Below are 24,229 nucleotides of genomic sequence, written 5' to 3'. Positions count from 1 at the left end.
ACCACATTGCGGAAATGGGAATACATCCCGTTCTGCACTACTTATTCTTTCTATTGTCAGAGATCTGCTCTGTTGGCGATGTGGTCTCGGTGATCTGGTCATCGGCTAAGTGTTCTTTCGTGGAACTGATAGGTTCCCATATATATATATATATATATATATATATATATATATATATATATACACACACACACACTATGCATTTTTATAGGGTCTATATTAGATCTTCAAACGCTTAGGTTATCAAACATCGAAATGTTGACACCTAAACATCAAAGTCTAATAAACATGACAGGCCAATTATGAGAATTTTTTCCCTGGGAAAAATAAAGTCTATGGCTTAGCCATCATCGGGGATTTGCCCTATTCCCCAAAAATAATGGTGGGACAAAGGGCCACAAGGACACTTTTTAATAGTAATTTAATGCATTTGAAAAGTTAGTAGAAAAACAAGCTTTTCCTCAGCATGCATTTCTTACAATAAGAGGTAAAACACGTCAGGCATTATTGACTTACTAATCTTTAGTGATTTACCAAACAATAAAAAAATGTATTCGACGCAGAGCAAACGTGAGACAAAATCAGGGACATTATGCAAAATCAGTGACAGCTACGTATGTATGAGGACCTTCATTAAATTGTACATGTTGATTCCAAACAGCAATGTGTGGCTCTCTGCCTTCATTTCCAATGGCATTAGCAGTACAAAAAGGTGCCATTATTTCATGGTAATCCCTGTGGGCCTGACATTTCACATCAAATGCAAAGCACCTGCGTTTGCATCTAATTTTATTTCCTCATTCTCTGGTTGAATGAGGATGATGGATTCAGTAATTCTTATGCCTGATAAAATTGAAGGCACTACATGTTGAACATAAAGTCCAAACATCTAAAAACAAAATAGTTCTGCTCCTATATTCAGGAAATTATACCAGACTTTCATTCAGATGTCATCAGAAAAAATTACCAAACTGCTGACAGACATCAAGAATCTCTCTCTCATATCAGGTTAAGCTCCTGCAACTTTCAAACACTCCTTTATCATCCCCTTTCCTAAAGGAACTTAAAAGACTTTTGCCTCATCTCCAGTCTATGTCTACTTACACAAGCAGCTTCTTACATTAGTAGTTATAGTCTGCTTTATGACTGGCAGCATGACTTTAGAAATGCCTTCAGCACTGCTATAACCCTACCTTTGCCACTGACACCATTTATACTAATATAAATAATGAACGTATCTCATTTGCCATCTTCATTGACATGATACAAGTCTGACGCTGCAAACCACAGTTTACTGCCATTGAAACTATAAAAACTTAACTGTGGAGAGAATATTATTCCTTGGTTCAAAAACTACATAAAGGACAGAACCTTCCAAATATATAATAATAATAATAATAATAACACTTTCACTATAAAACTAGAAATACTAGCGCCCTTACTATTCTCTCTATTTATTAATGACCCCACCTTGGACCTACCAAACCTTAACCTAATAATTTCTGTAGATGACATACTCATGTTAGAATTCAACACAACACTATCCACCTTCCAATCAAAACTTCAAGTAGATTTCACTGAATGTGCATTTGGCTCCAAAATAATAAAATCCTTCTAAACTCCCCCCAAAAAACTATCTGTGTATCATTAAGGGATATCTGATAACAAATATATCTAAACAAATATATCTTCAAAGTACTCTTGACCCTTTACTCAGTTTTTCTCTTCACAGAGATGATATCACAACCACAGTTTCATCCGAATTTAAACATTGCTATCATATCTTTCACCTGCTTTCACCTTCAACATGTTCATTTATAGACATAATATTGTTTTAATGCTTAAGCTAGAAAATGCCCTTCCTCTCTTTTGTCTACATTCTTAGTACAACATAGAAAACAAAATATGCAGATTTGCTGTTTTCATTGAGTACAACACTCATCACCTATGACCTTTTAAAAAAATCATCTGGCCACCATTTACCATCAGGGCTACATTTGTGTTCTGCACTCTCTTATTTAAAATTCATTTTTGAGATACTGCTCTGCTCTAAAAAGCCTGCTGCCAATAAGAGAACCAAAATACTCCCTTCATAGCAACGAACATGATTCACTTACTCCCATGAGACCACACTTCAGAAATAGTCATTGGTGAAAGAGCTTTCACAGATTAGGCCTTGTTGTCTGGAACCACCCATCAAACAACATTAGAAACAAACTCTGCAGGGATTCAAAATTCACTCTAAATGAATATTTAATAAAAGAAGCTAAAAGTACTTCCTTGAGACAGGCCAAATGTTATACAAATTTTTACTCTGTATGACATTTTAATATTTAAATGGAATCTAATCTGTGACATTACTGGACATATGATGTGAATATCTGTACATATGTGCATAGACTTTATGAGTGCATTATGTATAATTAACACATACAATTTTGTTACAGCATGTATTAACTTGTGTTAAGTGATCAATTACCTTTTATTTTGTTATTATCTATCATACCACATCTCTGTATGTTGTGTTGCACCTCTATAGGTATTCAGGTTATGACTAAAAAGTGTCAATACACCAGTTTACCCAGTTACCAAGTGGAAAATAAATAAGCTTAAACATTTTAGGATTTCTAATAAGAAATGCAAACGTCATTAGGCACAGCAAGAGCATTAAATCAAATGTTTATGGTTTATTACTTTAGAAAAATTAATAAGAACACATGTTGCTAAGCACTCTAACATGAGGAAGGGTTCACAACCAATTGGATTTTATAGTAGAATGCTTGCTATTCATATCATATACCAGATACATTCCAGCTAAGTTAACCATTCAACACCTAAGCGACTGTGCATTGACTGGTTAAAAATTTAGATATCTTAACAATTTGTTTATGTAATATTGTACTTCAGTTGATCCATGCCCTTCATATAAGGATGTCTCTAGCACCTGGTTCTAATTAAAAGAGTTCTGGTACATCAACATAATAAAACTGTGGGTAGTGCCCAACACTGATCACTATAGAAAGAGTGAAATGTGCATTGTGTCATGCAGGTTGGGGATAATCGTTTTATATTTAAATGAAGGAGAAGCGTATGTTTATTGTATTTCAGTCAGAGGAAGGTGGGGAAAACTTCCCTACCGAAAGCGCTTATTGAATAAACGGTCCGTGCTCTGCTTTTTGGTTTCAGTTTCTGCTTTTTCACTCTTTCATTTGGTATTTTGTTTGTGAGTTTTGTTATAATTTGCAGGTTGGGGATAATTCCTTTCAGAGAGTATATAAAATATGAATAAGAGAAAAGATGATGCAACCTTTATCATCTTTTGTCAAATAAAAATGGAACTGAAGAAACTGAAAGGTATCAAAGGGTTTCTAGCCACCAAATTGGGTTGCCATTTTATTTTTGAGACGCAGTAGTGGGATCTCTTAAACTCAGATGAATTAAGTGCGATCAGGGAGAATATATAATAAGTGCAAAATTGCTGTATCTCAGAGGATTCCCTCTTCACTGAGCATGGTGAAGTGTGGTGATAAAGCTCCCACACTGGGGTATACAATGACTTATCCTTGTGTGATTAATGCTTTATATATGTTAATAATGAGTTTTTGTACAATGATGTTTTACCTGCAGGATTGCATTTAATGTTTTTGGGCTCTAATACTCTCACTGTCAAATCTTGAACTTCCAATATGTTGCCCAGAAAACTACAGCTAGATAATATTACAGAGATAAAATATTATTCCAGTATGACAAATCTGTGACATAAAGAGATAAAACCCAGACTAGAGTGTAGGTGACCCAAGTTCAATTAATGGCCTGGTTACCTGTAGATGTTGGCAGGGGATGATGGGATTGAGCATCTACTGCTGGCTCACCTTTAATGGAAGAAGGAAGGTGGCTCTGACTTGCCACTTGCATGATATCTTGCAGGACCACTAGGTGTTATAACCGCAGGGTATGGACCTAGAGAGCATGTAATGCCATGGCTCAGATGCACAAGTCAAAAGGGTTTGTGTGACAAGGCATATTCCCCTCAGACGGAAGCATGCAGTGGAGCTTGGAGAAGCAGTGAATAGTGTAGGGAATACGTGGAGCTTGGAGAAGCAGTGAATAGTGTAGGGAATACGTGGAGCTTGGAGAAGCAGTGAATAGTGTAGGGAATACGTGGAGCTTGGAGAAGCAGTGAATAGTGTAGGGAATATGTGGAGCTTGGAGAAGCAGTGAATAGTGTAGGGAATACGTGGAGCTTGGAGAAGCAGTGAATAGTGTAGGGGATACCACACCCAGGGAGAGGGAAGGCTTTCTCACAGGACCAGCAAGCTAGCCCGGTACTTACCATCTGACTCTTACTGCAGGAGAATGGACGGGCTGATAAGACCTCCTGGGAAGGAATAACTAGCTCCTGTCTCTGCAGAATGAATTGACCAATTGGAAGCAGGTAGAGGAGCTATCATTGTTCCTATGTGGAAACCAGTACAAATGGACTCATGAAGTTACTTCCAGTTGCAGGTCAATCATTTCTTTGAAGTACAGCACTTCTTTCCATTCTAAATATTCTGATCGTACTAGACTTGAAATTCAAGAATGTCTATTGCTCTTCTTAACTCAAAATCCTCCAACTCATTTCAAAAGAAAGATACTTGGTGTTTTGGATTTATCTACCTTTTAAAGTACTGGACATATCACACACTTAGCGATGAAATCTGTTGCCAGCTCCTTCATTAACTCAGAATCTGGTTATTTAGAAAACAGGGAGCAAGCAAAGCCATCTTAATGTCTTCCTGTGTACCTGTAAACTACAATGTATGAAGACGTCCATGTCAAATTCTTCATCATTACATTCTATTCACCACTAGCTCTGGTAGCATGCTGAACACTACAGCATTTTTTTATAACTATAATATTTCCATTAACCTTTGCCTCTTTATAGGTAGTTATACTTATTCTAAGCAAATATATTTTCGATTGTTATTCCTGCAAATAGAGGAATTTGGGTCCATTTTAATTAATTTTGCTGCTTATTTTTAAACTTCCAAAAATAAGTTGCTGATGACCATAATTACCTGAACCAAGGTTTGGTTGTGGAAATCTGAGCCATCAATATCCAAAAGGCTGCTGAACATGCTCATTCGCAGAATTGCACTGCTTTTTCCTGGAATCATAAAATCATCAGTTTAATCGCATAACCACAGTCCAGAATAACACTTAATATACTGTTTTACTGCATTGTCACTAAGCTATGGTAAATAAGTCTATTTTGCATTACTTAATTTGTGATACAAGATTTCAGACAGATGTAAATATAGGCACAGACAATAATATGGTCAAATGTGACTTTGATATGAAACATAATTAACTCTGAACTGGAATCCTATCATTCAATACATATGGCATGAATGCTGAGTTTTCTGACAAAACAAAAGGTCCGGTTAAGTAATTTTCATTTGCTTATCTATTCATTTTGTATTTTTATTTCTGATACATGAGTAAGCTCATTTAATAAATAAATGTTATCTTGTTTTAGGACAAATTTGTTGGTAGAGCAAGAGCATAGGTTACTACATGCTATATTTATAAGCCTTCAACTGTTCAGTGCAAATTATATATTAGACACAGACAAAAGACGTTAATGATGCATAATATATTATGCCTTTTCATGATGTCAGATCACTGTTATTTGAGTACACTGCCCTGCTCATTAGCTACACAAGCCTACATAACATCAGCACTAGTCAGAAGCATTCTGCACTGAGTGATCCCTCCCTCACATGCACATAGGTGTCTTAGCATTCATGAACAAACACACACATTCTACTTCTACTAGAAATGTTTCCCTGTTTTTTTCCAGTACATGTTCCTCATTCTTCCTCCAAAATTCTAATTTATTCTTAATAAATCATGGGCTTCATTCATAAAATTCTCATCTACTGCTACTCTAAATAGTCCTACATAGCCAATGCAAATAATTCCTACTCCACGAGATCTCATTATCTTTTCATAAACACTCTACGCAACTGATAGGGCAGCATAGTGGCGCAGTGGATAGCTTTGTCACCACACAACAAGAGGTTCCTCAGTTCGATTCTCAACTGGGGTGCCCTCTGTTTAGATTCTCCTTGCCGTCCCTCTGTTAACATGGGTTTCACCCACATTCCAAAGACATGCAGTAGGTGGATTGGATACTCTAAATTGTCCATAGGTGTGAGTGCGCATGTAAGTGTGTGGTGTGGAAGAACAACCTCAACAGGGCTACCCCCCCCCCCCACGTAGTGTAAACCTTGGCTCTAGATGATTGTCACTGTTGAAGTGACACCCTGATGTCATGTACAAAAATGGGAAAAAAGGGTTGTGGATGGATGTATGGACACAACTGACACACTTCATCTTCTCTAAGAAATCATTTTCTTATTTTGACACAGTTATTTGCTTTTTCACCCAAAACTTTCATTGTCAACACAGTATCAGTTAAAATTCTCAAGTATTCACCAACTCGGGTCTTCATTATTCCTTGGAAACATTTAAAAACAAAACTTTAATTTCCATTATATCCAACATACCAGAGTTGTACATCTAATATTATACTCCACCATGTATAATCTTTTCATTATATTACCCTTGCTGTGTTATACAGCCTCAAGCTGAAATCAGGAAGCCAATTATACATAACTTTTCTTTCATTTTATTTTGAATTTGTCAACCGGGGTAGAGCACTGATCCCATTGCACCCAGTTCAGTCTCAGCCTGGGAAAAACACAATAGTTACATGATATGTATATATATATCTATATATATATATATATATATATATATATATATATATATATACACACACACACACACACACACACACACACACACACACACACACACACACACACACACACACACAGTGAATATCATAGTTGGTTTGAGGGAATAAAGACAATAGATGAATGACATTACATACTGAGTAAGTGAAATACAGAGATTGGAAATCAGAGTTAGGATGCTAAAAAAAAAATCACAATCAAAAATAGTCAGAGGAAAGAATGTAGATGAAGGAAGGGAATGAAGAGGTTAAGTTATATGACCGGAGAGATAGCATTTGCATTTTCCTAGAGTCTTGAAATGTGCTTTTTTTTTGTAAATGGAAAATGAGATAAGAGGAATTATCTTTTAGAGAAGAAGGGAGATATTCCCACAGTTTGGGACCAAAGAATGATATGTGCAGAGAAGCCTTGTTTGGGGGGTTTGGAGGAGGGATATGAGTGGCTATGATGTCTAAGGCTGATTGCTAGTGTCATTCCTATTAAGTTTAGATAAGTGAGAGCCAAGTAAAATAGAAAGGCATGTTGTTTCACAGGCAGCCAGTTAACCTTTTCAATGGTTTTGCAATGGTGTTCATTTCTTGGGGTGAGATCACGATAAATCTGAAAATGACATTTGAAATACATTAAATGGGGGATACACTTCTCTCAGAAGCTGCAGCAATTAGCTGGAGATGGTATTCTAGTTGAGCCAGTAAAATACCTTCACCTATGGCACTTCTACAGAGTCTAGATAGAAAAGGGAGAATCCTATTAGCCAGAATAGAAGAGGCTTGATTTTTTTTGTGGATGTAGTTCAGGTGGAATTGACAATTTAAGAAGTGACATTTTCCATAGTGTTATTAAGATGATCATATATTTTAGATGCCTGGACATAGAAGTGAACTTTTGCTCAGTTCCAAAAAGCATTGTTTTTGTTTTGGATGAGATTATCAGTAATTGCTTATCATTGACCAAGTGAGTAATGGCATGATAATCAGCCTGAAGTTCAAGAGAGGAGACAGAATGACTGGAGCATTGAAGGACCATGTCATCCACATAAAGCAGACTAGGAGGATGGGGTAAGTCAAAAGGATGTTTGTTAATGGAGGTAGAAAAGAGGAGTGATGCCAGAATAGATCCTTGAGGGACACCTTTCTACAGAGGGGCTGATGTAGAGATTGATGAATTAATTGAAAAGTGGTGGTTAGAGGGGTAGTATACCATCACTAATGCCTATTTCTTTAAGATAGTCCAGGAGAATTAAGTGATCGATGAGATCAAAGTCTCTGGTGAGGTCAATAAAACTTGCTCCAGTAATTAGGCCTTTGTCCACTCTAAGAATAACGTTGTCACTGTGGATGTACTGTGACCAGATGAAAATCCATGCTGTTTTTGAGAGAGAGAGTGGTGTTGGTTGATATATTGAGTGAGTGGCAAATAAAGTATTTTTTTTCAGAATCTCTCCCAGGGTAGGAGGAATAGAAATGGGGTGAAAGTCTAATGGACTGAAGGGACTGGATTTCTTAGAGTGTGGTTTTCAATGCCATTCTTCCAGATATTATGCATAATATTAAGTATAATGCATAGGTTGTGGATGTGTTTCAATGGTTATGATGTAGTGATAAATAAAAATGGGTGAAGGTTGTCAGTAGCAGGGGGGCTATCAAGTTTAATCTGTTCAAGTAAAGGGTAGAGGTCCTCGGATGTGATAGTTCTGAAGTAGAATGCATGGGGTGAGGTGGGATTGTCAGACGCAGCTTGGGATTGGCTAGAGAAAGGACTGGGAAAGTTGTTGAAATGAGAAAGGAAATTAGAGGCAGAAAGTTTAGAGGATGTGGAATTCATGCAGGAAGGCTCTTCCATCATATAAGATGGTTTACCTCTTTTCTCAAGTTTTTGGGTTTTTTATTTAGTGAGGTTTGGTATGATTTCATCAAGTGACTTTTATGATGGCATATAGCTTGCTTGTCAAGGTTGCATAGTCTGGTGTAGAGCTGTCTGTTTATAGTAGTAGGAAGTGTTTTCCAAGAATTCCATGCATTTTCTCTGAGATGGATAAGAGCTTTCATCTCATGGGTTAACTAGTTATTTGTTTTAGGATTACTGTGAATCAGGAGTTTTGCAGGTCAGTCAGTACAGAATAGGTCTCCAGCAGTGTTATGGTTAGAAGAGTTCAAAACAGGTGACCAGTCAATTAAAGAGAGGGTGGATTTAAGTTTGATAACATTATTCCGTGATTTATTACAGAAGGATATGAGCTTTTGGAGTACATTTACATATGGATGATGGATATGAAAATTAATAGGGTAGTGGTGACTTAAAAACTGTGAATGGATGATGATGTTTGTGATAAGAGAAAGTCTTTTAGTTAATTTGAGATCTAGGAGGGAGTGGTGAGATGTATCGAGGTTAGGGTATAGTAGGATGATGTATGAGCTGGGTCAGGTTGAACTGTATTATAAGAGTATTCTCATCGAACATGGGACTGAGCAGGTTGAAAATGAAGTCTCCAAGTATTATAAGATTTTTGATATTAGTTGTGGACAAAGTTATTTCTTTTAGTAGGTTATTTAGTTTAAGAGTGAGACAGTAGATATGCCACAGCGAGATGCAATATGGTATTCTTCTGGTAGGGAATGGATAATAGTAGCAGGTTAAAATAATAATTTGTGTTAGTATTTCCTTCAGCAAGTAGTTGCACTGTTAAGTATGACTTGAACAGAAGGAGATTTCCACCCACTTGGCCTATGCCTGTTCTGGGGTCAAAAAAGTAGTTATAACCAGGGAATAATGATGTGATGTAAATAAGGATTGTTACGCTTAACCCATGATTCTGTGATAGCAACTAATTCAGGCTTAACTAAGGAAATGAAGGCATTAATTTGGTTAGAGTTGGTTCTTATGTTTTGCGCATTGGTTAGGCCACAGGAGAGTAGAGATGGACCTGGGTTAGCTTTAATATTACCTTGAAGAAGCAATAGGAGTGTGACAGGTAAGACAGATGAAAGATTGTAAATCAGGTGCAGATGAGTTTCTCTCTCTCTCTCTCTCTCTCTCTCTATATATATATATATATATATATATATATATATATATATATATATATATATATATATAAAATCCTGAAATACTGAAATATTGAAATTCAGTATCTCGAGACTGTAAAGCCAAAAACCCGAAACCCCAAAGGCACGAAATTCAAAATCGCAACTGCCCACATACACACTCCACACACAAACAACCACACATACACTTTCCTCCCTACACTACAAACCAACAAAACACACAAAAACACAACAAAACAAACACATGCGCGGACCCTACACCACCACTACTTATATATATATATATATATATATATATATATATATATATATATATATATATACTAACTCTGAGGTCACACTAAAAACACAAACACACAGAAAACAACACTACACATTCTACACTCCCCTTACACAAACACACATCACATACGTACAAATACCACCACTCTCAACACTTGCACACTCACAATCTTGCCTACCTACTCTAACCCACACCTCAAAACTCCAAACACACTCACACACGCTAAAATCCCTACCCAAAACCCCTAGTAAAACATCACTTACCTGATTCTCCAGCTACATCCACATACCACACCGCACATCATGAACACAGGGAATCCCACAGCACATACATGCGTCCACAACCGAAGATTCGACATTTCCGCATTCCTGATTTTGCACTTTTGCGCAAGTGCAGTTTCGACACTTCAGTCTTGAGCTACTGAAATTCGATATTTCAATAGTTTGAGATTCTGAAGTGAAACAATATACGTATATACATATATATGTATGTATAGCAGAAGTAATTAACTGAACTAGTTGGAGTGATTAGTGTGGTAGGTATGGTAATAGAGGGAAGATGGAAGGCGGTGTATGGGCTGCTTAAGTTTGAATGAACAGAATCTAACTTAGCAGTGTTAAACAGAACTGGATGAAGTATGAATGGAAAGTACTTGAGTGAGTGAGTGATGATGGGCATTGTTTGGAGGGGCAGTAATTGGTGTTAGGAGGAGGAGCAAAAGTAATAGATAGGGAAAAGGTGGATGGTAAAGAAGAGAATGATATATTGTATTGTATATTAAAGTTGGAAAGGAGATCATACCAGATATGTCACTTATCAGAGAAGAAGGGAGGATATATTGTAGGTTTGTTGGAAGGGGAATGATTACTTTCTTTAACATTTATGCCTCTCCTGTTGCCACATTAAATGTTTCTTGTCAGTATGATGAGGTAACAGGTGCAATCTGAAAAAAGATTGATTTTATAGCTAGGGGATTAAAATGCAATATGCACATATTATAATGTCCTTTACGCCCCTCACAGTACACCAATTCCCTCTCTGGATAAAACTTTAAAAGAAATGTGTGGACTTAATTGGGCTGACAGGCCGACACTGCTGGTTGAAACTCTGTGCTACAATTTATACCTACTTTTCATATAGTAATAATAACAATAAATGGCCTCACCCAGAAAAGGTGAGGCTGAAGAAGTGCTGATTCACCAACTAGGCAAGTAGTGGTGAGCCCGAACATAGGAACTGTAGATATAACCTACTTGCACCTGGAATGGTTGGAGCTAGTAGGAGACAGTCCTTCGTTGAGCTGGTATCTGTAATAGGCATCGTTTAATGTTGATTGGAATTCCTTTTTTTTCAGTGGGAATGGTCAGGTTTGGAATAAAATTCCATTGAAAAACATTTATCTCAAAGATAACAGCTTAAAGGAAAACTTGACCTTCTCCTACAGTTTAACTCAACTATTAGGTTGCTTTTCTCCCTACAGTATGATTCCATTACTGTGTAGGTACCTGAAACCTGCTTGTACTTTATAAATCTTTAATTTCCTCACTTTGGTATCAAAGGAAGAGAAAGTCTACCCACTTTTTTTAAGATTAACGTCCGACATAAGTTGCAGAGGAATGTGCCTACACTTCTATGACATACCCTAGACAGAAAGAAAATTGTAATCAGGAGCTCAGCTACTGTAAGCAAGACAGAAAGTTGTGAAACTGTTTTTCATTGTCTTTATTGCAGACAGAGAGAGAGAGAGAGAGAACTTCCACTGATTTACAGCTGCTTCTAATGTAGCCATGCCTTTCATAGCATAGCAAAGCAATTAGATAAGTCAGTGGTTCAAAGGCAGTCGTCACCTTTCTGACACATTTACATAAGCAGCATCACAGTACTAAAATACTAAGCTTTAAACTTTAAATGTTTGTTGTTTATACTACTTTACATTTTAAGATGACTTGAATGTAGTATTAAAGATGTCTGTGACATTTAAAGAAAAGTCAGAAAATATTTTTCTTGTAATTCTTGTAAAGTATCAGCAGCACATTTACCAAAGTGTAGGGGGAAGGGGCTGTCAATTCATCTTGGACTACAGAAAGATACTTTGAACAAAGGGCTGCAACTTAGTGACTGTTTTGTTTGCAGCTGTGTAATTCCTTAGTATACTGTAAAACAAGCCCTGAGACACACACAAAAGAGGACCACTCAAGAAATAAAAGAAGCAGTCTTGTTACCGACAGTATGCAAGATGACAATGACTGACACTCATTCCATTATATGTAAATGAGATGGGAATACACCACTATTTCCTTTTGTCTAGCATGACTCATTGCACTCTTCAGCCAAGACCGGAATAGCTGGTCAAGAGGAGAAGCTCAACACTTTCGCCACACTACATGGAACATATAGCCCTCCAGAACACACACCAGCACTGCCTTCACATAAAAACACAAACCACACACCCACCTTCGTGGAGGCTCTCAATAAAAATCTACCCAAACAGCAGAGACCTCCAAGGCAGAAACACACTCGACCACCATAACATAACACTAATCACGAGACACATAACTCTCCTAAACAGTGTGCCACTCAACCAAAGCCCCTAGGGCAAAACAGCATGGCCAGCATATTAGTCACAGCTGACTCAATAGTGAGGCACACTGATATCCCACTCACTAGGTTGAATAAAAAGAATGTAACAGTCAGCTGCCTGTCAGGTGCCAGGATTGACCACATAACCCATGCCCTCAGGTCCCTCAACAACAGGTACAAATATGATGCTGTCATTGTATATGTGGGTGTGAATGACCTGAGACATATCTCCCTGGACTACTTGAAAAGAGACATGGAGGAGCTCTTGGATTATGTAGCACAGGTGGGTATGACCCTAGCCCTGAGCAGCATCCTACCATCACCCAAAATGATACCACAGTACAAGCAGAAAATGATTGATTTCAACAACTGGCTAAGTTTCTGGTGTCATTCTAAGGGGATCCAGTATCTGTCTGCTTGGGATGACATGATTGACAGACCTCGATGCCTTGCCAGAGATGGCCTGCATCTGTCACCCGTAGACTTCCGGATACTGGTCAAGGCTCTTGCCACCCCTATAGTGCCTTTTTTAAGTGATGTTCCAAAGACCAAATTACCACCGTAACAGCTATAAATAAATGCAGTCTAAGGATCATGCTGCTCAATGCTAAAGTCTAAATCTCAAGATGCACTTGATTGAAGCACTCCTCAAAATGGAGAACATCGACATTCGTGCTGTAACAGAGACCTGGTTCAAGACAGCAGAAAGCACCCCTGTACTACTAGGTTATAACTCATTCCAAACCTTTCAGCCCCAGAACTTGGACTGAAGCTCCAAAGACGGTGGTGTTTTCATATTCATAAAGGTCACGCACACCTCCAGACTGGTAGCCCAACATAATGTATCAGAGATAGTTCAGGTGCAGCTAACATTGGATAAGACAGCAATTCAGGTCATAGCCTGTTATAGGCCCCCAACCATGTCCCAAGACTCACACTCCACGTTCCTAAGTACCCTGGAGAATATTAGGGTCCAACCTAACACTGTGATACTGGGCGACTTCAACTACCCATCCATTAACTAGGAAAACTACTCATGCACCAATACACTTACGCATCGTTTCCTGGGATTCATTAATTCCAATGCCCTGGACCAGCTCGTTCTTACGCCCACTACAGGTAGCAGCGTCCTTGATCTGGTCATTACTAACATGGGCAACCGTTGCTCTACACCAATAGTCAACTCCTTCCTAGTTAGATCTGACCACAAACTAATCACCTTGGAAATCCACATCCCTCTCACCCCCCCCCCCCCCACAAGGGTAACCACCAAGAAAAACATCTCCAGCGCTAACTTTAGGCTACTAAAAACACAGGTGGCTAACTTCACGGCACCCTTGCAAATTGTGAATAGTTGCATGACTGCCAAATCATACACCAATGCAATGTATGAACACATACACAAATGCATGGATCTCACCATACCCAATAGAACCAAGATGTTCTCCTCCAAAAAAAGGAAGCCAATCTGGTGGTCTCCTGCCATAAACAAACTCTACAACAGAAGGAGGAAACTGATGTGGAATAAGGTGAAGTCCCAAGACTGGAAAAACTCCCTTATCAGCCTCAACAAAAAGTTGAGATTCCTCATCAAATCCTCTAAAGCTAGCTATGAAAACAGAATTGCAGCAGATAGTAAAGACAACCACAAGGCCTTCTATAGTTATGTAAAGAATCTCCACGGCAATACCCAGATTTGCTCTGAGCAACTGCACAATGGTACCTCCTGTACTGATCCAACAGATATTGCCAATATACTGGCCGACACAGATTCAGTGCCAACTTTACCCCCCAAAGGACCAAGCACAATACCAGTAGATTGCCAGGCACCCAGTATTACTGCTGCACAGGTTAAACCAGCACTGTCCAAGGCCAAGAAAATAGCTTCTACGGGATCTGACAATATCCCTGGCTGTGTTCTACATGAACTATAGAGTGAACTGGCACCTCACTTGTGTGCCCTGTTCAGTCACAGCCTCACCTCAGGCTTTGTCCCTACCGAATGGTGCACTGCTACAGTCATCCCTCTTCAGAAAGGAGGAGCGACTACAGACCCTGGAAACTATCACCCCATTAGCCTGACATGTCTGATATGCGAAGCTATGTAACGCATCATCATGGATCTAATAAACAAGGATATAGGGAATCTCCAAACTCTGGATCCCACACAGTTTGGTTTTGTGAAGGGTAGATCATGCCTGCTCAACTTGGTCGACTTCTTTGAGTCAGTCACCAGAGCTGTGGATGAAAGCAAGGTGGTTCATACAGCCTACCTTGATCTGGCCAAGGCCTTTGATACCATTCCCCACTCAGGAATCATAGAAAAACTCACTAAGCTAGACATCAACCCCCTATATCACTAGATGGGTTGCAAACTGGCACACAGATAGAACCCATAGTGTGAAAGTAGCTGACTCCAAGTCAGACTGATGACCAGTCACAAGTGGAGTCCGAGAGGGATTAGTCCTGGGTCCTCTCCTGATTGGTATCTACTTCTCAGAAGTCCAGGCCAACACGAAGGGACACTGGCTGACAAAGTATGCAGATGATTGCAGGTTGGGAGCCATTATTTACTCCCAAGTGATGTTGACATCCTACAAAAAGGCCTCACTGAGACCAATGACTGGTGTCAGAACCATGGCCTTAAGCACAATACCAAAAATGTGTTTTCATCCCCTTTGGGAAAAACCCAGTTCCCATGAATTACCACATCTATGGTAGTACACTGAACGCAGTAGGCATTACAAAAGATCTGGGAACACAGGTTGACAGCAACCTCTCTTTTGACCACCACATTGCCACTGTGGTCAGAAAGTCCTTCTATGTGGCACATCTCATTACTAAGGGTTTTGCATCCAGGAGGAAAGAGGCCATTTTCTCCCTCTACTCTTCCCTCATTAGGCCAATCATTGAGTACAAGGCCCCATTTGGTATGTACCTCACTAGACACCTGCAACAACCTGGAGGCCATAAAAGTATCTCACAAAGAGGATCCTAGGCCTTAAACACTTGTCCTATATGGACAGACTCAAACAACTCCAACTATTCTCTGTCTCATATCACCTACTTAGAGGCCATCTCTGCTTGACTTACAAAGCCATGTTAGACTTGCTCTGTTAGAAATGCTACATCTAAAGAAATCCCAATCCCTCCACACCACATGCTCCAGAAACCTCAACCTCATTACCACAATCAACAGAATGTGCTGGAGGGAGAGGTTCATAACCCACAGACTGCCCATGGTATGGAATAGACTTCCCATACATGCCAAACAGAGCACCTCACTGGTCCTCTTCAAGAGAAATCTTGATGAGTGGATGGGAAATAGAAAATTTACCTCTAGGATCATTCCAGTGGCTCTACTCGCAGAGGCACTGGGAAGTAAGGTTGGGTGGCATGATGCTAGGGTAATCCTATGGGCTAGGCTTGTAAAGGCTCCAGGGCCATTAGCCTACTACACACTTATGAACCTATATAAATCAGACTTGAAATGGATTACGGGAAAGAGAAAGGCTTGAAGAAAAATAAGATCATGTTGATATATCAAGGCCCATTGACCACAATTTTGCAGAAAACATATTAAATTCTATAAGAAGCAATCAGAGTGATTTTGATGTGTTAAAATAACTCAGAAAACAGAGACAGAGTGAAAAAATAGATTTTTATAGTTCTAAGGTGGATTTTCCTTTAAATGAAGAAAGTAAATGCGTCAGCCTGTTCTTCTTCTTTTTCAAATTGTTTCTTATTGGAGGCTTTCCTTAAGAAGATAAAAAGTATTACTGTTGACAATGAAGCATGGCTAGTTATCATAGATATTGAGGCTGTCTATACCATCCTCCCACAAGATTACTGCATTAGGGCAGTGATCAATGCATACCAAAAACAGTGGGAAGCACTGAGAGTTCTCCTGGAAAACAACTTCTACAGATTTGGTAATTCTTTCTACAGGCAAACTAGGGATATCGCTATGGGAGCAGCCATGGCCCTTCACCTGGCAAACACTGTTTTTTGGAAAATGGGAGGACAAATTCACTTACCAGTCCTTCTTCTAGGTGTTTATGTGTTGCCATCTTAGATTTATAGACAACATTTTTATAATGTGGAAAAGCAGCCTGAAACAACTGCAGGATTTTTAGGACTACATTAGGAACTCAACCAACTTCCTTAATTCAACACCACTCACAGATAGGACTCTGTAAACTTCCTGGACTTAATTATCAGCAAGCCTAGAAATAGTTGTTAACTCAAAAACAACCTTTACCATGAGTCCACAACAGTCAAACTTTTGCTGCACAAAAACAGCATGCAAACCTTTAAAATCAAATGGAATGCTATTAAGTCCCAAGGACTGAGAATTGCCAGCTTCTCAAAAGAACTTACAGATGTTAAAAAAACCTTCTAGACTTGGAAAAAGATTTCTTATCCAGGGGTTACAGCATAAAAACAATTAAGAAAATGTCCAGCTTTATCATAGAATCCAAAAGGAACAACCCAGACTCATACCACAATGATTGGGAGCTCAGGAAAGTAATTAGACATAAGAACAAAGACACATAGAACACCAGCATGATGTTAACTTATTACACAGACTCCACTGAACTAAAGAAAGCCATGACTAAGAACTGGTGCATCATCAGGGACAACACCCTCAACAAAATCCTGCCACCAAGGCATAGCTTCACTTTAAGAAGGAATAGGAACATTAGCGACTTCCCGGAGAACAACACATTAAAACAATCATGTAATTTACTCCCTGGTACTTTCCCCTGTGGCCCGCCACCTTGCAACTACTGCTAATTTGTAAGTGGCAAAACTAGTTTTTGATGTCCTATCAACAAGAAACACTAAAGTAGCACCTTCTATGGTAATTGCAACACCGACTTTGTGGTATACCAAGCCCAGTGCCAATAATGCCATATATTTCACGTGGGTAAGACAATCAGCAAGTTAAAAACCAGGATTGCCGAACATTGTACCAATATAAGTCAAAAGGCATCCACAAGTGCTTTTGCAAAGCATGCCATTGAAAAATTACCATAACACTTTCTCCTTCCACATCCTAGATAGAAGGTAGCACCAATGACAAACTGGAGAAAAAAGAAATCAAATGGCAGGTAAGATTCAATGCTGGAAAGGCACCTGGTCTGAACATAACTTTTTCGATCAACTGTATATTAAATTTCAGAAAACTGGACCATCACAAGTACTACTAACAACTTAGGATTAAAGGACCTCCCCAAGGCTTTGGACTCCTGAATCTAAATACAGCTAGATTTAGTACATTTAATCACTGTTTTCCATCTACATGAACTATAAGTGTTGGTGCTGGTTTTAATTATTTTTTGTAATTTTAACTTTAAACTTTGATAGCAGAATCCAGCTCTATCGATGTACTTAATAACATTAATACTGGCCTCCAAATTCAGGTCCTTCCTAAGGCCTCAGACCAGCTATTCTTCTCGTTACTGCATGGACTTTTATCTCACTTGGTACACAGAGCTTCTCCCCAAAAATGTTTTTGTTTTTCTTTAAATAAGGATTTTAGCCCACATTGCCTTCCTGTTGTTACAGTGAAATTGCATTGCAGGATAAATTAGAGGTTGCTTGCTTACCACTTTCTACTTACCAACACAGATGTCTGCTTGATTTCTCTTAACAATCAGTATACTTTGATAAACCCAACTCATATTTCCATGGGTTCACTCTGTAGCTGGCCCCAACACTAACCACCATGTTCCAACTTTACACTAACACTACTTTTAAGGTTTACTCTGAGGGCCAGCAACTGATATCTGTGAGACTGTTTCTTCCTCATCTCAAACCAATATACTCCATAATACTAACTCATTTTTACTACCACAGACAAAACTCTTAGCTTTCCTCAGATTTTTACTTGCCTTTTTATTTTATTTTGTCTTTTTTGTATTTTCTCTTTTGGCTTTTCTATAGTCTCTCCTGGGAATTTAAGTACCAAGCATATTTCCACAGGTTGTTTTATTCTATCTTCAGTGCCTGACCCAACCTTCCACTTTTAATTCCATGCATAATTGAAGATAAAGAGCTACACACATCCAGTTTAAGGTTCATTTGTGTAGCCATGAGCCCTGTGCACCCAGTACCCATGTTCATCTGGCAGACATTGGTCCCCAGGATTCCCACTCCACCATAGTCTCACAAGTATTCATTGCAGTAATGCTTGCTCCACTGAATTCAGTGGGTAGTGATTAGCATTTCCTGAAAGCTGCCATTGTTCTTGTCTCAAATGGTTTCTGCCTTCATGTTATAATTTGAACTAAGAAGCACAAACACACACAAACACATGCATTAATATCACACACTAGCACATCTGGCGAATCGAAATGGGTGGCCATCTCACACAGGAAAAAATGCTGTTTACGATCAATGGAAGACCATTTTTTTTTTTTTTTAACTGTAAATTTTTTTTATTTGAATGGATATGAATAAACAAAATAACAACAATAAACTATTTAACAATACTTCATAACAGTAGTTTAAAAGAAATACAAAGATGTCTATTTGAGCAAACACAGTTTTACCATTCAAAATACATTCTGTATCATATTGAATTACAGTCAATTTTCTGCAGTATCTCAATGACTTTTATCCAAGAATTATAGTGTGTAGTCTTTCTATTTGTGGAAGACCAGTTTTTCTGACTTCTTAAATCTGATTATTCTCTATCACCCTGGGGTCACCTCAGATCAGACAGCCAACACTTCTCCCCACCATGCTAACCCACACTCTTTAGCTTCATATGAAGGGCAACATTTTTCAAACATCTGGTAGGAGTCAAAAATAAAAATTATTTCAAAACAACCCCAGATGCTTTGCCTTTATATGACTTAATGGATCCAAGCAGTCAATCGGCTTATTCTTACTTTGATTTTATATCAAGCCCAAGGCCACCCTCACTCTTTTTCTCATACATTTCTTATAAACTCACAGAGCATTTATTAAATTTTATTTGCGCCAGTGGTAGGCACAGGATATCTATCAATGTCCTCTCACTCCCTTATAATCTTTAGGAGGCCTAGGTCACCCAAAGTTCATGTATATTTAAATGTTGTCCATTGGAAAATGTTCCTTGCTTTGGCTATAGATACATATATACTGGGGTGGAAAATAATTGCTGTAGTTATGCTAGATGAGTATGCAGGCCTTTATGACTGTTTTTAATTTGGCCTGTCCAAAATAAGTAGAATTAGCTCAAGCCAATTACTGTAGCCACAGATGTAACCATCGCAAAATAAATTTAGACTAGAATAAGTTGTAGAATATTGTTATGTAACAATTTAAATATATAAAGTGTATAAAACCACTATCTAAGTTACACATAAAAACTATCATAAAATGATATATGGTATATATATATATATATATATATATATATATATATATATATATATATATATATATATATAGGATGGTTACATATGTGGTTACAGTAATTCAGTTAATTTTATGTATTACTGCTGCATATGTCTTTTTTCTTTTTTATTCCTGTGTTGCTTTAAGCCTTAATTGAATGCATTTGACTAGATCAGGAAATGACATCATGTTAAAAAGTGGTTAAAAGAATGCATTTCTATAGTTTGTTTGTATCTGATGAAGTTCCTGTTATTATTTGGGAAGAAAGCACATATCTACACTTGTTTCTGTTGCAATAAACTAGAAGTTTATTTGATAAGCTCACCAGCCTGGGCATAAACCCTTATGTCACAAGATGGATTGCAAACTGGCTCTCAGACAGATCCCATAAAGTAAGAGTAGCGGGATCTATGTCCGAATCCAGACCAGTAATGAGTGGTGTGCCTCAGGGCTCTGTCCTGGGGCCCCTCCTGTTTGGCATATACTTCTCAGAAGTACAGGCAAGCATGGAAGGGCTGTGGCTGACTAAGTTTGCGGACTGCAAACTGGGTGCTATAATAGAGTCTCCGGCCGACATGGAGATCCTCCAGAAGGGCCTAAATGAGACTGATGCATGGTGTCAAAGCCATGGTCTCAAGCTAAATACAAAAAAATGTGTAGTAATCCCCTTTGGAAAAAACAGAGTATCTGCAAACTACAACATAGGAAGTAATCCCCTGAAATCTGAAGAAGAAATAAGGGATCTAGGGACCCAAGTAGATAGCCAGCTTTCCTTTGATAACCATGTTGCCAAAGTGATTAGAAAATCCTTCTATGTGACCTATCTGATCATGAAAGGGTTCGCATCAAGATCTAAGGATGTAATGGTGCCCCTCTACTCTTCCCTCATCAGACCTATTATTGAGTACAATGCACCGATTGGAATGTACCTGGCTAGACATCTCCAGCAGCTGGAGAGACTACAGAGGTACCTAACCAAGAGAATTACTGGCCTCAAACAGTTGCCCTATGCAGCACGATTGAAAAAGCTAAGACTGTTCTCTGTTGCATGCCGCTTTCTCAGAGGTGATCTCTGTCTAACGTACAGAGCCATGTCCAACCCAGAATTGTTGAACATGCTCCATCTTAACAAAACCAAATCTACTCGAGCTACACGCTCTAGGGATATAAACCTCAACACAACAATGAATAGAACATGCTGGAGGGATAGATTCCCTTCGCAGAGACTTCCCTTACTATGGAACAGGGTCCCGATCTACATAAGACAGAGCCCTCACTATCACTCTTCAAGAGGAACCTTGATGAGTGGATGGGTAACAGAAAGTTCACACCAGGGATCACACCAACAGCACTACTAGATAGGGGCCAAGGGTACTAGCTGCTAGTACAAGGGTCTAGGGAACTACTAAAGGGGTGGTGAATACCGCACAATGTGGCTGGGCTAATATATGCCTTTGGGCAGATAGCTCAGTACCAACCTATGAACCTATGAACCTATAAGTGATTGTTGGAGTTCCTGGTGTACTTGAAACTTCATTTTTTGTCTGGAAATCCTCTTTTGGTGTGGATTCCTTGGCTCTTATTGCCTGCATCTTGTGGTTTGTGACTTTTTCTTCCTGCTTGTGGTTTTATTAATTTTTTTTTGGATTACTGTTTGTTGTGGTCACAAAGGATGGAGGCAGAGCAAGCCAATGCTGTACTGAATGCAACGACGAGCAACGGAAACAGTTCTATGTCCATTAATGAGTCTATTGGTGAGTTTACTTTACTTATACAGCAGCTAAATCAACAAATGGATAATTCTGAGCAGATTTCACAGACACAGATGCCATTACATCCCACCCCAAGTACTTCTACACAGCATTTAGAAACAGAGGGCACTTTTCAACCAGCTGTGCACCCTAACTGCAATGTTATTGGGAATTTGAATCAAGACTGGATGCTAGCAGCACAGAGGTTAGTAACATGCTTACAGAACCTGTTTTAAACAGTATTAACCCCAACCAAAGATATGATGTTGTTTTTAACTGACTGACTTAAAGACAGTACTGTTTTTTCACAAACCCCGGCCGTTAATACTAGCTCTTTGAACGACCGGCTTTCTGCTTTTGATCGTTTGTTAATTAAAATAAAAAAACTGCAAATGGACAATGCATACTTTAAAGAGTGCATAAGACTAGAAGTTGTACCAAAGGGTTTATGCATCTGGCATTACCCTACTGGCCTCATCCCAGGTTCAAACTTTCACAAGGAACTTAGTTTATTTAATAAGTTTGGACTTGAATATATGGACATGGTTATTACACATAACCAAGAAGAAATTGACAAACTAAGCCATGAGGTGTCTGTCTTGGATAAACAGATTGTTAGTGACTCAGCCTTTAACAATAATACATTTGAATATAATCATATTTTTCTCTCAATTGAGGAGCAAATGGTTTCTATTAAGAACAGAAAGGTTAAAAATTGGCTAGAGAGGAAAGGGGCTATGCAAATCACATGGCATACCCCCCTCACAAGAATGGCATATGAATAGGCCCCATGATCAGAACAATGTACCATCTCATGACATTAACACTGAATTTGAGCAGGAATCTATGGAGGAACATTTTTTAGGGGAAGAGAATTTCCCACAGCTAAGAAGGTCAGAACGCCGTATTAACCAAAGGGGTACCAACTACAACCCTCAGATGAGACAACTACAATTTTCTCATCAGAGAGGCCGAGTGAACAGAGTGGGGTACAGGAACTCATGGAGGGGGAGGAAATGATGCCTGACAATGTTGTATACCAGAGTGTATTATCGACAATGAATTCAATGTCCAGACTTCTCTTGTGCATATTGATTTCAACAGCACTGGTGATTTTAAAGTTTATAATTTTTCTGATGTAGTACTAAATGTTACGACATGTGACCTTTTGACTAAAGGTTTTACGTTTATCCCCAGTCATTGTGCCAATGTTGATAACACTTTATTAGATCTTAAACGATATGTTAGAAAAGTACATTTAAATTTAATGTTTCAATGTGTGGAACATGTATGTGAACCATTAAAAATGTCCAGCTCATACAACCCCCCATTCACCCTGTCCTGGCTTCTTTTGAAAGAACCTGGGAATTAGACATAAGAAATCTATGCTATAAATCCAGAAGTAGGAATTTTGCCATGGATCTAACTAGGGATGAAGAAAATGAGTTAGAAAGGTTGAAACAAATGCATGGTATTAGAATAATGAAACCGGACAAGGGGGTGGGGTTGTTATTATGAAAACTGATGATTATATTTCAAAAATGAAGACTATTTTGAACACTGAAACATATTGTAAGAGTTCTTTAAATGAACTTAATGGTTCATACAGGAAAATTTATGGATTCCTTCAGGACCTGTTTATTGAGGGGTCCATTACTATTCATGAATTACATTACTTGGTTGAATTTCCTATTACCTGAACCATCGTTGGACTACTGAAGCTCCATAAAAACATTCAAGTGCCCTCCATGCACCCAATTGTGGATGCTAGGGATTCAGTCACCCACCCTCTTGCGAAATTTCTGGATGTTAAAGCATTTTTTACATGAGGAAACTCATTTGTGCATTGATTCATGGGATTTTTCTCAATAAAATAAATAATATCAGTTTCAACCCAGGTTTTCTATTTATTACAATAGATGTAGTTGATTTATACTCTGTAATCCCACACACATTAGGGTTTGAATGGTTTAGTGATTTTCACCATTCAATATGGGTTGCACAGGAGTGCATAAATGTTTATGAACAATTATTAGATATGGTCTTTAGGAATAATTATATCCTTTATTACAATGAATGCTATTTATAATTGCAAGGTGTTACGATGGGTTTTGCATGTGGGGGGGGGGGTGCTACGCAAACATTGTTATGCTTGAATGGGAGAAGAGACTTTTGAGTACATCTACTTTTTTCCCATTTTGTCACACTTACATGAGCTATTTAGATGATATTTTTATTTTATGGGAAGGCTCCAAAGAACAAGTTTCTGAATTTTTGGACTACATCAATTTGACCACCACTTTTTTGAAGTTCATAATGCTAACAACACAGAGATGTCATACCTAGATGTGTTATTAAAAAGGATATAGTAGAAGA

General features: G+C 38.4%; 1 protein-coding gene across 1 annotated transcript in view; it reads right to left on the bottom strand.

The window, feature by feature from the left end:
• Nucleotides 1–24,229, bottom strand: part of LOC122801257 (fibronectin-like) — a 329,673-nt gene that overhangs the window by 37,122 nt on the left and 268,322 nt on the right. The window contains exon 14 of the mRNA XM_044070808.1: nt 5,061–5,149. Coding sequence (XP_043926743.1) covers nt 5,061–5,149 — 89 coding nt within the window. The remainder of the gene's footprint in view (nt 1–5,060; nt 5,150–24,229) is intronic.

Source organism: Protopterus annectens, chromosome 4.part1, assembly GCF_019279795.1.
Source record: "Protopterus annectens isolate FY-2018-M chromosome 4.part1, PAN1.0, whole genome shotgun sequence".
Classification (NCBI taxonomy): domain Eukaryota; kingdom Metazoa; phylum Chordata; order Ceratodontiformes; family Protopteridae; genus Protopterus; species Protopterus annectens.
The sequence above is the reverse complement of the archived record's forward strand: the minus strand, read 5'-3'. Positions and strand labels throughout refer to the sequence as shown.